This window comes from Pantherophis guttatus, chromosome 7 (genome assembly GCF_059756535.1).
Source record: "Pantherophis guttatus breed Tessera chromosome 7, ASM5975653v1, whole genome shotgun sequence".
NCBI classification, from domain to species: domain Eukaryota; kingdom Metazoa; phylum Chordata; class Lepidosauria; order Squamata; family Colubridae; genus Pantherophis; species Pantherophis guttatus.
In genome coordinates, this window is record NC_142069.1 from 50,373,069 (window position 1) to 50,389,323 (window position 16,255).

At 42.1% G+C, this 16,255-nt stretch overlaps 1 protein-coding gene and 1 pseudogene across 7 annotated transcripts in view; both read left to right on the top strand.

Moving 5' to 3' along the window:
- TAFA2 (TAFA chemokine like family member 2) overlaps positions 1-16,255 on the top strand; it is a 208,931-nt gene that overhangs the window by 26,972 nt on the left and 165,704 nt on the right. For 3 of the 7 annotated variants that reach the window (XM_087874131.1, XM_060694687.2, XM_087874132.1), the window contains exon 2: positions 10,851-10,998. The exons of the other annotated variants lie outside the window; for them this stretch is intronic. In XM_087874131.1, coding sequence (XP_087730257.1) covers positions 10,898-10,998 — 101 coding nt within the window. In that variant the 5' untranslated portion in view covers positions 10,851-10,897. The remainder of the gene's footprint in view (positions 1-10,850; positions 10,999-16,255) is intronic. 7 annotated transcript variants of the gene reach the window in all.
- On the top strand, positions 699-1,578 carry LOC148112840 (uncharacterized; annotated as a pseudogene).

The following is a 16,255-nucleotide window of genomic DNA, read 5'->3' on the forward strand; positions in this document are numbered from 1 at the left end:
AATTTGACTGACGGTACCCTGAGTAGTCCCTCCCTGTGAGAACGAACTGGTCGGTGGGAGGCTATTGGTGGCAAAAGACGGTCTCGTAGGTACCCAGGTCCTAAGCCATGGAGCACTTTAAAGGTGATAACTAACACCTTGAATCGCACCCGGAAGACCACCGGGAGCCAGTGCAGCTCGTGTAGGAGAGGTGTTACATGGGCGTAATGAGCTGCGCCCATAATCACCCGTGCGGCTACGTTCTGGACCAGTTGGAGCCTCCGGGTGCTTTTCAAGGGGAGCCCCATGTAGAGAGCATTACAGTAGTCCATACGGGAGGTAACTAGGGCATGAGTGACCGTGCGCAAGGCGTCCCGATCCAGAAAGGGACGCAACTGGCGGATCAGGCTTGATCCGGATCAGATTTGCTAGTTTTCAGGTGAAGCGGGATTTTTAAAAAATGTCATATTATTAATATGCATTAGCTGCCTTCAAAATTGTTATGTATTTAATTTTGGAAAGAAATTAGAGTGGGAAAAATCTCAGTGCTCATTGGTTAAGACACTTGGAAAATAGCTATATAAGGAGAGCTGTTGAACTGCAAAGTTGCTGGATTCTCACTGTACGTTAAAGAGTTGTTGTTCACTTTGACCTGTCTCCTGTCTCCTCACTCGCCCGATCCAACACTGGCGACGAAGGTGGGATTGAGGAAGACAGGTTGCGCAAATAAGAGCTGACAACATAATCCAGCCAGCTGGGAAAATCTGCATGAGCCAAGCACAGCAGAGAAATGTCCGCCTTTGCACCGCCAGTGCCGTTCAATTCCGCGAAAGAGAAGTGGGGATCGTACATGATGCGGTTTGAATGCTTCCTCGAAGCAAATGACCTCCAAGGGCTGTCCAACAATCGGAAGTGAGCCCTCTTTTTGAGTCACTGCGGCCCCAAAGTGTTTGACATAGCCGAATCGCTGTCAGAGCCAACACTGGTGCAGTCTGTACCATGGCAGGTCCTGCAGACCATGTTGAGGATGCACTATGCTCCTGTGCTGTCCAAATTCATTCAGCGCTATGAGTTCCAGCAAAGACTCCAGAGGGATGGCGAGCTGATAAATATATACATGGCAGCACTACGCAAGGCCGCCACACACTGCGAGTACTGTGATCTAGATGATGTTCTCCTAGAGCAACTAATATGCGGAGTCCGGGACATTTGCCTCCAGAGGCGACTGCTGGCCAAGACAAATCTCACCCTGCATATTGCCCCAGATGAAGCCAGAGCGCACGAATTGTCTAACAAGGCAGCAGAATCCCTGCAGCGACCGGCGCCATCCCAGACGACACAAAAGTCTACCCCTGTCCACAGAGAATCAGCCCTGACTGATAGCGATGAAGAAGGCGATGAGGATGTCTTCAAAACTGACAGAAATAAGAGGGATGATGATGGCCAGAAAGAGAGTTGTACTAGTTGTGGGAGATTCCATCAGAGACAGATGTGCCGTTTCAAAGATGCCATTTGCAGGCACTGTGACAAAAAGGGACATTTGGCGCTGGTGTGTAGGGCGAATCAACCGTCCAGTCACAAATAGAGAGCATTCGCCAATCAAGCCGGTCAGCCATGGCCTCATAAGAAGGATGGAAACGTCCAATAAAAATGGAGCACCTATTCCAAAACACCCAAGACATTCCAGACCTGCATCGGCCAAGCTACAACGTCCCTGGAGAAAAAGCTGCATGTAACCGTTGAAATTAATGGATCACCATGCCAAATGGAAATAGACACTGGCTCATCCATTAACCTCATGTCCTGGGCTGAGCTAAAAGAGGCACTTCTGGACATCAAGAAACATCAGCTGAAACACCAGCACCTAAGGCTGAATGACTACAAGGAAATCACATTCCCATTGAAGGCTGTGGGACGTTTCAGGTAAAATTTGGCCATTTCAACAAGTGGCTGCCAATCACTGTGGTCAGCGGACGTCTACCGAGCCTCCTAGGACTCGACTGGTTCAAAGCCCTGGGCATGGGGGTAACCGGGATCCACTCCACCAACGGCGGCCTGATGGACGACCTGCTTCGCGAATTCCAGAATGTTTTTGATGTCCTGGCAAGTATGTGTGGACCCCTATTTCTTTTAACCTGGACCCTAATGTAGCCCCCCTTAGAATGAAGGCGAGGAGAGTGCCATTCGCGGTCAAGCCTAAAATAGACCAGGAGCTGGATAAGCTCATACGGCAGGGCATACTAATACCAGTCGACCATGCAAAATGGGAGACCGTGATAGTCACCCCTCTCAAATCTGCCGGGTCAGTGTGCATCTGCGCCGACTATAAGTGTACCCTAAACAAAGCCCTCCAGCAAAGCGCCTACCCTGTCCCAGTGGTGAAATGTAAAATTTGTTACTACCAGTTCTGTGGGCGTGGCTTGGTGGTGGTGGTAATATGACTGAGTGGGCGTGGCCAACTTTTTTTTTACTTTTAAAACCATTTTTTCTACAACCTCTTCAGCTGAAGAGGTTGTAGAGCCTCTGACGATCCCAGCTGACTTGCCTGATCAGCAGAGGCTTTCTTTTTTTTTTAAAGCCTCTGATGATCCAGCTGACTTGCCTGATCGGCAGAGGCTCTCTCTCTTTTTTTTAAAGCCTCTGACGATCCCAGCTGACTTGCCTGATCGGCAGAGGCTTTCTTTCTTTAAAAAAAGCCTCTGACGATCCCAACTGACTTGCCTGATCGGCAGAGGCTTTTTTTTCCTTTTAAAAACATTTTTTCTGTAACCTCTTCGGCCAAAGAGGTTGTAGAAAAAATGCTTTTAAAAGCCTCTGATGATCCCAGCTGAGCTGCGCGGGCAAAGAGGTTGTAGAAAAAATGCTTTTAAAAATAATTTTAAAAAGCCTCTGATGATTGCGGGGCTTAGCTGGGCAATGGGGGTAGGGGGTGGGCAGGGATTTTTGCTACCGGTTCTCCAAACCACCCACCTCCATCGCTACTGGATCGGGCGATCTGGTCCAAACTGGGAGCATTTCACTCCTGCCCTGTCCCCATTGTGCAGCACCTGCTCCATTCCTTGGGCCCCGGCAAGAATTTCCCTAAGCTCGACCTTGCGCAGGCGTACAGCAACTTCCGGTAGATGGTGCTACTGCGGAAGCACAGACTATAGTAACACATAGAGGTGCCTTCAAGTGCACCAGACTACAATTCGGAGTTAGCGTTGCCCCTGGGCTATTTCAAAGTGTCATGGAACGCCTGTTGTAGGGACTTCCGGGGGTTGTACCCTATTTCAATGATGTCTTAGTCACCACAGCAGATGAGCAACAGCTGCGGGATCACTTGAGGAAAGTGCTAACTATATTCAGGAACGCGGAGCTACAGGTTAAAAGGGACAAATGCCAGATTGCTGTACCCTCAATAGAATTTCTAAGGTACAAGATCAATGGGGCTGGTATCCACCCCACGGAGAGCAAAGTCCGGGCTATTCGCAATGCACCTACCCCAATGACCTAGGCGGAACTGCAGGCGTTCGTGGGACTTTTATTCTATCTTTTTAAAGGACAAAGCCACAGTGGCCGAACCACTCCACAAACTATTAGCAAATAAATCTCTGTGGGTTTGGGGAAGGGTGGAAGCCACGGCATTTACAGCTGTCAAAAGACTCCTCTCAGCCGACAGCCTCCTCAGCCAACACAATGAACTGCTTCTCCTTGTCTTAGTCTGCGACGCCTCCCCCTTTGTCATTGGGGCTGTTTTGAGTCACAGATTGCCGAATGGACAAGAAGCCCCATCGCCTACTTCTCCTGTACCCTGTCCATCACTGAGAGAAATTATAGCCAGCTGGACAGGGAGGCCCTGGTGGCTGTTTGCCGGAGTTAAAAAGTTTCATGAATATCTGCTTGGGAGGACTTTTGAACTCATTACGGGGCACCAACCCCTGCTAGGACTTTTGGCTGGGGATCGCTCCACCCTGGCAGCCATGTCCCCCCATCTGACTAGGTGGACTATTTTTCTGGCTGCCTACTCATATTGACTCATCCATCGACCGGGTTGGAGCCTTGGGCATGCCGATTCTCTCAGCAGATGCCCGCTGCCGGATTTGCTGGAGGACCTTACTCCAGGCATCCCTGTTCTGCTTATTGACTCTATGGACTCTGGCCCTATCACTTCTGCTGAAGTTGCAATGGCCTCTGCTAAGGACTCTGTGTTGTGAACCGTTATTGGCTGGATGCATAGGGGATGGCTGAATGGCCCTGTTGGCGTGGAATTTAAACCATTTGTCTGTAAACAACATGAGCTGTTTATGCAAGGGGGCTGTTTGCTATGGGGTGACCGGGTGGTGATTCCGTTGTGTCTAAGGAAACAAGTATTGGCCACATTGCATATTGGTCACCCAGGAATTGTGAGGATGAAGGGATTGGCAAGGAGCTATATGTGGTGGCCCAATATGGACAATTGCATTACCGAATGGGTGGCCAAGTGTATTCCCTGTCAAGAGTCTCGCCCCGCTCCCGCGACAGCCCTGTCCAAAGAATGGGAAAGGCCCTGGGGACCATGGTCCCGCATTCATATTGATTTTGCTGGCCCATTCCATGGTCAAACCTTTCTGATCGTGGTGGACGCCTATTCAAAGTGGCTGGAGATCATTCTGATGCACTCCACCACTGCGGAAGCTGTAATTAAAGCGCTCCGGAAACTATTTGCCATGCATGGGCTACCGGACACCCTGGTGTCACATAATGGGCCTCAATTTACGGCTACGCAATTCGAGAGGTACCTTGCTGAGTTAGGGTCCGTCACGCACTCACACCACCTTTTCATCCGGCCAGTAATGGTCAAGCTGAAAGATTTATTAGATCGGCCAAAGAGGCATTGGCCAGACTCAGACCAGGGGACTGGCAAGCCAGGATTGATACTTTTCTGGCAGCCCAACATGTTACCCCGTGCATGGCAACAAGATGACGTCCCGCAGAGCTCTTAATGGGCCAGAGACTCCGTTGCACCCTAGATAGGCTGCAACCCAATTACTTCCCTGAGGGGTACATGGAAGCTGAAAGTAAGACTAGAAGTTTTTCTATTGGCTCCCCGGTCTTCACAAGGAATTATACAGACGGTCCTCTCTGGGTGGCTGGGCAGATCTCTGACATTACCGGGCCCAGGTCATATATTGTCGAAGTCAGTAATGGAAGGGTATGGCACAGACATATTGACCAGTTAAGGAAACGTCTGGGCCAAACAATGCCCGATGAGCCAGACTACAAAATAGACAAACCAGTCCCTGACTCACCAATCATTCATCCAACAGGTAATTCAAACCCGAAGTGGCCGGAAGACTTACCTGATGACTTCTGTATCCAGCACCGCCTCCTCGGGAAGCCAGGCCCATCTGAAGAGTGCGATGCCCATAAAAAAATCCAGGAGGTTCCATTGGTTGGGCTGGGAGAGACAAAGGGTCCCTCCAACCAGCCCATATCCCCGCCTCAGACTGAACTACGCAGGTCAACTAGAATCAGGGAACGCCCTAGTCACCTGGGTGATTATGTATGTCAATAGTTTGGTAAAATGCTTTCTGTGAGGGGAGGAGTGTTATGTATCTAATTTTGGAGGGAAATTAGAGCAGGAAAAATCTCAATGCTCATTGGTTAAGTCACTTGGAAAGTAGTTATATAAGGAGAGCTGTTGAACTGCAAAGTTGCTGGATTCTCACTGTACATTAAAGAGTTGTTGTTCACTTTGACCTGTCTCCTGTCTCCTGTCTCCTCACTCGCCCGATCTAACAAAAATATTTATTAATATTAAATGAAATGCTACTTTCAGTATATATTGCTCTGTAATAGCCTGTAAATGCAGTATAAATATGAGATAAGCTCTACAGTTCAGGCAGAGCTTAAACATAGAGGACAGCAAGCTTTTGAATCTGCAGGGAGATCACATGATTGCAATAGTCCAGTGCCCCTCTTTTGGTCTGACCACATCTCATGCAAGATTGCAGAAAATTCATTTGATTTCATATAAAACTCTAGATAGTCCTTGATTTATGACCACAATTGAGCCTGAAATTTCTGTTGTTAAGTGAGTAATTGTTAAGTGAATTTTGCCCCATTTTACAGTTAAGTGAATCACTGCAGTTGTTACATCAGTGACATAGTTGTTAAGTGAATCCGGCATCCCAATTGACCTTGCTTGTCAGAAGGTCACAAAATCGAGACGCTTGGCAACTGACTTATATTTATGACGGTTGCAGTGTCCCAGGGTCATGTGATCAACATGACCCTGGAACACCGCAACCGTCATAAATATGAGTCAGTTGCCAAGTGTCTGAATTTTGATCACATGACCATGGGGATGTTGGAAAGGTTATAAGTGTAAAAAATGGTCATAAGTCACATTTTTCAACACCATTGTAACTTTAAATGGTGAATAAATGAACTGTTGGAAGTCAAGGTCTATCTGTACTGGAATCTTGTGATATTTCATCAAAACTTCAGAAGAATCTGGTGTTTCCACACATGAGATCTGAAAACACAAGCACTCATTTTTATCTGTTTTCAGTTCATAGAAACTGGAATGGAAATTGGATGATATAATACTGCCTTTATACCAGTGGTGAAATCCAATTTTTTTTACTACCAGTACTGTGGGTGTGGTGTGGCTTTGTGGGCATGGCTTTGTGGGCGTGGCAGGGGAAGGATACTGCAAAATCTCCATTCCTACCCCACTCCAGGTGAAGGATACTGCAAAATCTCCATTCCCACCCCACTCCAGGAGAAGGATACTGCAAAATCCCCATTCCCTTCCCACTCCTGGGGGAAGGATATTGCAAAATCTCCATTCCCACTCCACTCTGGGGCCAACCAGAGGTGGCATTTGCTGGTTTTCCAAACTATTCAAAATTTCCACTACCGGTTCTCCGAACTGCTCAAAATTTCCGCTACCGGTTCTCCAGAACCTGTCAGAACCTGTTGGATTTCACCCCTGCTTTATACAAATTAATGGTGAAATCAGATTTGGAATAATTGTACAGTTCTGAATATTATATAGCTAAAAGAAGAATATTAAGGTATTAATATTATGGAGTCGAGGTGTCAAACTCAAGGCCCGGGGGCCAGATCTGGCCCACAGGGTGCTTAGATCTGGCCCGCGGGGCCGCCCTGGAAACAGTGAAGAATTGGCCTGCAGTGCCTCTGCCAGTGAAAACGGAGCTAGAGAGGGCTGCATGCTCGGGAGCCCATTTTCTCTGGCAGAGCACTCGGGCCACTACAGATGCCCCTGATACAAGTGACGTCGAGCTGGCCACACCTACCCTGCCCCCAAGGGCAAACACAAACCTGATGCAGCCCTCAAAGAAATCAAGTTTGACACCCCTGTTATAGAGATAGAGGATTGACATTATAGAGGATATTATAGAACCAGAAGAAGAGCAAAAAATGGGCAGTCTAAATGACCATGATATGTAGTGTTTCTCTACATGGAAATGCAACAGCTGTTGGAACTGTTTAGGAATGAAATAAGAGAAGGCTTGATAGAGGTATATACAACCATTGACTAAATAATACAGATAAATATTTTGCTCTCTCCCCAAAATCAGATGTTTAGGTCATCCATAGAAAATAAATGCAGAGATTCAGGAAAGACCACAGAAGCTTCCTCCTCCTCCTCTGGTACAGGAATTGACCAACTGGCTTGTCGTGACTAGCCAAAAGTCACTCAGCCAGCTTTCATGCCTAAAGCAGGACTGAAATTAATAATCTCCTGGATTCAGTTCTGGTGCTTTAACCACTATTCCAAACTGGCCTTTTAAATATAACATATAGTTAAATCGTAAAATTGGCTCCAAATAATGAAAGTGACTTCTAATCTGGATGGTTTTAAATGACACCTGGGCAGGTTTATAGAGAATCAAGTTGTTTGGTTTTAATATTAATGACTATTTACTGACTCATAGACAATATGCCTTAAATATGAGGGGCATATTCTTCCTTATTAATAATCCTAAAATAAAAAATATTGTAGCTACTATGTGCTGCCTTACTGTCATGGGTAATTAAGTAATACATGTGGGTTCTGATAAAGTGATTTGTATATTGTCCAAGGGTGGTGATCACTATTTCCAATTATTGGCTTTTCTCTGCTGTTCACTATTTCTTGCTAGCAGCATATAGTGCCTCATAATCTTCCGCGGAGCGGAAGTTACCAAACTTTTATGTAAGTGCAGTAAAGGTTTCCACCGTCCAGTAATGTCCAATTTTAGGGGATGGTGTTTATCTGTGGTGCTTATCTGCTTCGGACAATCAGCATTGTCCAAAGACATTTCCATGGTCATATGGCCAGCATGGCTATGTGACAAGGCACACAAAATACTATTACCTTCCCACCAAAGTAGTACCTATTTATCTACTTGCATTTGCATGCTTTCGAACTGCTAGGTGAGCATGAGTTGGGGTAAGTAACAGCTTACCCCATTGTACAGCGTTTGGGTCTCAAACCTGGGTTGCGAAGTGACAAGCTCAGCATCTTTAATCACTGAGCCATCGTGCCCACCCCGAGCTTTTATAGACATTATTTTAGACTAGTGCTGAAAGACCAACCAATCTATTTCTAAAACTAAGGAACGGAAGATTTATTTTTAATAGTGCGTATTGTTAAAAACAAGACACCCCCTCAACTTTTTCAATTTTGGACTATATCTAAATCCTGGCTCCAAGGCTAAATCTGGCAGAAATCTTACCCACTTGGATAAGATTGACTTATTAAAAATCTTTATTGCAATAAGAATGAAGCCATACAAATGACTAATTACTCATTGCCAGACAGTATCAAGGTGCATCCATGGTGGTTCAAACTCATTGTTTCTTTCTCCTGCTTTTGCTACAAATTAACAGAGTTGCAGCATTAGGCACAAGGAATTACATAACTGCTCTAGCTGGAGAACCTTGGCCTCCACCTCTACTTGCATAATGGGTAGTGAAAACCACCAATACTGTTAATGCATTGAAGAAGATATGCAAGAATAGTTAAGGAAAAACAAGAGACAGCTTAATCCTGGGGAAGAAGAAGATGTGAGAAGCAAACTCAAAATTACTCTGCCTCAAGTCAGTTAGTCTCAAATCTTTATAAATCTGTCAGCCCTTCAAGACCAGCTAAATCAGGAAGCAGACAGCACAAGGATTACAGAAATACTATTTTATTGTTGTAGGGTAATAATAACAAAATCTTGAGAGGTTGATTTGAAGGGCTGACTAGTTTGTAGAGATTTGAGATGAATCAAAATACATATCTATTTTATTCCAAGCTAAAACATTTAATCATGGTACTATACCAAAATTATAAGCATTCATAATCATATACAGTATATATGTTATTTGCAGTTAACATATTTTATAATGTGAATATGGGATTCCATTTTTCAAGGACAAGTGCTGTATGAAGACTTCACATAAAAAATAAATCAAATACTGTCTTGTGTCCTGTTGCTTTGATTACCTAGTATTCATCACTATTTCATTTGAGCTCTGTTCTCAAACAATTTCTGTAATTTTCATTCCGGTTTACATCAAGGAAGCTTATTCTAAGTGTGTATGCTTTGGAGGACTAAGTTAACTATGACTACTTAGATATTTGTTTCAATTACAAGAAAAACCCTTTTGAAGTGAAGTTTTTGTATTAAATAAAAAGTATTATATGTAGGAAAACCCTGTAAAATAGATGAAGCTTGTAAGTTACCTGAAGTCTATTTTATAACAGAGAAAGATTTTCCTTGAAATAATTCAGCTTGTTACCATTGTTGTCAAAGAACCACATTTAAATAACTTAATTAATCCAAATTATATATTCAGGAAGCAATTGGTTTTAGGCTAATGATACAGTGTTAACTTCCTATTCTAGGATATTATTTTGAAAATTGGAGGAGAGATTTGTGAGTTGTAAAATGTGATGTACCCATTTTGCTTCATTACAACATATGTTCTTCAAATACCTAGGAGAAATTCCATTAGAAGATCTATTGTACTGGTTAATGCAATCTCATTAGAGATTTGCAGAATGCATTCTTCAGCATAAACCTTTCACTCCATTTTTACTCACTGGATTGCAAAAATTCACTGCCATTGCTTTCCAAAGTTGATAAATTTTCTATTATCTATACAATGTCCCAGGGACTTAATTTCAGCAGCTGTTTGACTGCAGCAGTTCTTTTCTGTCATTCTCTTGTGTCATTATTAAGAACCTCATAGGGCTTCATTTCAGATCTTGGAACAGGTGCAGCATTATTCTTGAAAAGACATGTTCTATAAATTAAACTGTAAATTGGATTGATTGTCTGTTAAAAATAGAGGCCATTAAAATGTTACTGGGATTTAAAGTTCCCCAATATCCTCTTGTTCTTTCTGTTCCTTATTCCACAGATAGTCTACAATCTTGTATCATGAGTGTCCTGTGGCATATAATGAATACTGAAATATGTGTAATGTGTACAATCTCCAGTCCCATATTGTAAATTGGTTGCAGATAGGTGTTCTGTTGAAGGCCCTCTACTCTCATGTAGTGCAAAAGCATTATACAATATTGATATTGGCATTATGGAATCAGTTATTTCTTATTCAGTGTTGTTGTTGATGTTACAATCTCTTTAATCTCAAAATTGCAATATGATTCAACTGGAAAAGAAAGCTTTAAAACGTGTAGTATTGAATATTCTCTTCTCTTTTTTGTTCTGCTTTTTGTACCAAAAAAAAAAAAAAAAATGAACTCAAAATCTGACTCCTTCAAAGATATACTGGTTATTTTTTGTATTACTTTTCATGCATAGAAATATAAGAGTTTGAATCAATGTGAATTCTTGGCTAAGTTTTGTCCTATGTTCTTTAAAATTTATTTGCTGCTATTGTAGACCCTTGCTGCAGATCGGTGCATTTCCAGTATTGATTAGCTGTGGTGATGCAGTGGTTAGAATGCAGTATTGACATCTTGACTCTGCCTATTGCCAGGAGCTTGATCCTGACTGGCTCAAGTATGACTCAGCCTTCCATCCTTATGAGGTTAGTAAAATGAGGACCCAGATTGTTGGGGGCAATATGTTGACATTGTAAAATGCTTAGAGAGGGCTGTAAAGCACTATGAAGTGGTATATAAGTCTAAGTGCTGTTTATTTTATTTATTTTATTTATTTTATTTTTGAATTTGTATACCGCCCTTCTCCCTGAGGACTCAGGGCGGTGAACAGCCAAATAAAAACATCAAATACAAATATTAAAATACAGTTAAAAATATATATATAAATTTGGCCCCATTAATTAAAACAATAAACAAAACAATTAAAAACACTTAAAAAGAATTAGGCCAGCCCGGCTTGTTGGAAAAGGAAGGTTTTAAGGGCACGGCGGAAGGCACTGAGGTCATGGATTCTCCTTATCTCAGGGGGCAACTGATTCCAGAGGGTGGGAGCCCTCACAGAGAAGGCCCTCCCCCTGGGGGTCACCAGCCTGCATTGTTTGGCTGATGGCACCCCGAGGAGGCCCTCTCTGTGGGAGCGCACGGGTCGATGGGAGGTCGTCGGTGGCAGCAGGCGGTCTCGGAGATAGCTAGGCCCTATGCCATGGAGCGCTTTAAAGGTGATAACCAACACCTTGAAGCGCACCCGGAAGACCACTGGGAGCCAGTGCAGCTCGCGCAGGAGCGGTGTTACATGGGAGCACCATGCTGCTCCCGTCACTACCCGCGCTGCTGCGTTCTGGACCAGTTGGAGCCTCCGGGTGCTCTTCAAGGGGAGCCCCATGTAGAGAGCGTTACAGTAATCAAGGCGAGAGGTCACGAGGGCATGAGTGACTGTGCACAGGGAATCCCAATCAAGAAAGGGCCGCAACTGGCGGATCAGGCGAACCTGATAAAAGGTCCCCCTGGTTACAGCCGTCAGATGTTCCTCCAAGGACAGCTGCGTATCCAGGAGGACTCCCAGATTGCGAGCCCTCTCTGTGGGGGCCAAAGACTCGCCCCCAATAGTCAGTGATGGAGTCAACTGACTATATCGGGATGCCGGGAACCACAGCCACTCAGTCTGTTGTTATTGCTATCTACTTATAGAAGACTTGACTGTTGTCCTGCCTTAAAGATAGGGTTTGGTAGACGGGCTGTGTTTTGTGGAGTATTTTTCGGTAAATGATATATGGACAAGATAAGAAAAAAAAAGCAAACAATTTCCCCTTAGCTTGGAAGAAGGTTGCATAGTTTTGGTTTTCCCAAAATTATGGCACAGCTCCTTCCAATGGCATTTCTTTTGAAAGTCATAAATAATTTCCTGTGATTAACATATGTTTTTGTTATTTATTTTTATCTAGTTCTATCACCATTCTTTTATTTTAGCCATTTAATGGGATTTTAAAGATGATTTTATTATGGATCATTATAATGGATGAAATGGGTGAAAATGGATGGTGATTGATGAAATTTCTAAATTTAGTTATCATGTATGCAGAAATGCATGCTTATATGTATACTCACTCCTTTGTGAGGTATTCCCACTGAATATAATGGGACTGTCTAGCAGATATGCCAACCTGGTTTGAATTTTTTTATCTAGAATATATTGAAAGTTAACTAATTTAATTGTAGGTTGTTTTAGGTTTTTTCATGCAGTACCTCATGCAAGGAGAGCAAGAATCATATTCAGGAACTGTCTGAAATATAGGCATTGTAAGAGCCTTTGGCAAATTACAGTAACTGAAATGTTCTAATTTTAATAGATTTTAGCAATACATTTTAGTAATGTTTCATATTTTTTGGCAATATTGAGTTGCATATAAAGCTAGGCAGATTTCTTTTTGCCTTTTGAAAACAAAAATATCTAGACAAGTCGTTTGAAATAATAAAATTTATTCCAAGGTATTAGGTCTCTCAGATCTTTACTATGATGATAGGTTTCTGGGACCCAAATCAATTGATATTTTTCCCCCACATAATGAATAAAAGTCCCTTTCTCAAAGAAAATATTTGATGTATTTCGGTTGAAGATTTCTTGTCTAAATATACAAGTGTTTGTTCTAACACTGCTATTTATAAATGAAAGGTAGGGGATTAGGATGACATGCAATTTTGCATTTCAGATTTCTGCTTGAGCACAGTTCTTCAATCACTCTTCCTTCTGAAACCTCTGAAAGTTTTCCAAACACTCGAGAACATATTTGGGCTAGGAACATTGTGACTTCAAAATTATGAAATTGATAGAAACATCCAGATCAGGCTGTGTGATTTTTGGAACTGCTTTATGGGTTTTATATACAGTATATGCTCAAGTCAATCGAATCACACAAATTGATTGATTGTAATCATGAGCTATCCTGAACCCTTAATTGACAGTGTGATGCATGCAGTTAAAGCCAAGCAATAAAATCAATACAACCAATAATGCCAAAAATACAAGTACAATAAAATAGAGCAGGACAAATAGAAAGTTCCAATCAGATGAAAACAGCAACATGACAGAACAAACAAAAATGTAGAACAAAGAAACCTGCCATAAATAGTCTGAGACACTACTTTAGAGAATAAGAGAGACAAAATATAACTTGCTTATAAAGCATATAATAAATTAAACTCCTTGATGTAACAGCAATATTTTTGCCTGGTACTGAAAACTCTTAAGGAATATAGCAGACGAACTATTCCAGATATATTAGACTTCCAAAGTCTCTAATCCTACTAGTTAAGAGGGCTGTTTCAGAGAAAATAGTTCCCTAAATAGCCATTCAATGAATGTCAGTATGAGGTGTTTTTAGAGCAGACCAATGATGATGATGATGTCAAGATATGGGTACGCAAATCTACAATTTCAATTGTACCTTAAAAAGCCCCTGAAACCAGTGAAGCTGAAACAATGTTGGCATATGACATAATATGATTATATATACCAGCTAAAGATAGCAATTTTGTGTTGTATTTGGTATACCAAATGAAACTTACACAAATACATATTGCAGAACCTGCTTACTAAAAGACTTTATAAATGAAATCAAAAGATATATTAACTTTTTGTTTTAATATTGTGATATATTTTAAAATGAATATAGAGCTGGAAACTGTATGTTGTGAAAAAAATATTTGATACCAAGAATAGAATTCTTACTCTTTCTAAACTCTGGAATCTTGGCCTGGCAAAAAAATTGCTAAGTTTCAAATATATTCACAAATACATAGTTTAAAGTGCTTTCATTCACTTAACTCACGCTGTGGGAGAAACAGAGTAATAGATCGGCTTGAGGGAAATACCTTGTGACTACAGTAATTGCTTCTTTCTTGTGTGAATCTGTCTTCTTATTAGGATCCAAGATGGCACCGCCGAAGGCTGCCTCAGTGAAATGCTCTCTAATGGTTTCTTTATTTTTAATTATTCTCTGTCACTCTCTATGGATTTCTTACTCACGAGACCATCTGCTAAAAATTAAGCAACGTTTCTTTAAGGAGCAGCTTTTTGTGATCTCTCCCTCCCCCTGTCTTTACAAATGCGGAGAAGATTCTAACACAGGAAGAAGCAATTTCCCCGGAGCCATGGATTACCAAAAAAACCAAATGGAAAAAGCGAAGAAAGAGAAGTAAAAGGGCGGGGATTTTAAACAGATTAAAGAATAGGAGAAATAAAACTCCTCTGCCCTCAATTTTTCTAACCAACTTATGTTCACTTGCTAATAAGATGGATGAAATACTCCTTTTAAACAGATTCAATTCTGATTTTTACAATTCAGCAGTCCTATGCTTCTCTGAAACCTGGTTAAATGAATCAATTGAAGAGAGCAGCCTGCATATCCCAGTGTTTCAGATTCAACGATCAGACAGAATTGCAGAAACATCTGGTAAAAAGAAGGGAGGAGGCTTATATATATATTTTATATACATATACATATACATATACATATACGTACGTACGTACGTACGTGTGTGTGTTTGTGTGTGTGTGTGTGTGTGTATAGTTAATATTTTGGGTTTCTTCCCGTGTAATTGTGGATATATCCCTAAAAGGGTAGAAGCGACGTTTCGGCAGAATCCCATCTGCCATCATCAGGCTTATGTCAGCAGTCATTTTGCGCTAACTGACGTTGGTATTTCAAATCTGGTGCTGGTATTCTGGGATGGCTCCACCTTTTCATTCTGATTGGATCAGAATCCAATCAGGATCCAATCAGAATGAAAAGGTGGAGCCATCCCAGAATACCAGCACCAGATTTGAAATACCAACGTCAGTTAGTGCAAAATGACTGCTGACATAAGCCTGATGATGGCAGATGGGATTCTGCCGAAACGTCGCTTCTACCCATATATATATATATATATATATATATGCTTATATATCAACAACAGCTGGTCTCAGGATATAACTAATATATACATTCTGTGATGAAAACCTAGAGACATTAATTATCAACTGCAAACCATACTATTCGCCTCGTGAATTTTCCTCATTTCTTCTAATTGCTGTTTATGTCCCACCATAAACCTGTGTAAACAAGGCATTACGAACTGTAGCTGACCAAATTATGGAGGTTGAAGCCAAATACCCTGATTCACTGGCCATTATTTTGGGAGATCTAAACAAGGCAAACTTAAGGAAAGAGCTACCAAAATACTTTCAGCATGTCAATTGTCCCACTAGAGGCCAGAATACTTTAGACCATTGCTACACAACACTAAAAGATGCTTATCGGTCCTTACCACGAGCAGCTGTGGGACACTCTGATCATTGCATGATTCACCTTCTACCTGCTTACAGGCAAAGACTTAAAACCACAAAACCATGTTAGAAATGCTCCCGGTTCGGACTGGATTGCCCAGTCCGGTAGTGATGGAGGCAGGTGGTTTGGAGAACCGGTAGCAAAAATCCCTGCCCCCCACATTGCCCAGCTGAGCTGCGCAATCATCAGAGGCTTTTTAAAAAAAATTTAAAAGCATTTTTTCTACAACCTCTTTGGCCGAAAAAATGCTTTTAAAAGTTAAAAAAAAAAGCCTCTGCTGATCGCGCAGCTCAGCTGGGATCATCAGAGGCTTTAAAAGCATTTTTTTTACAACCTCTTCAGCCGAAGAGGTTGTAGAAAAAATGGTTTTAAAAGTTAAAAAAAAAAAGTTGGCCATGCCCACTCAATCATATTACCCCCCCCCACCAAGCCACGCCCACAGAACCGGTAGTAACAAATTTTACATTTCACCACTGCACAAAACCAACAATTAAATCAGTGAAGACCTGGCAAAGTTAAAGCTACAGGCCTGCCTTGACTGCACTGATTGGAATGTTTTTGAAAGTACCTCTGCAGA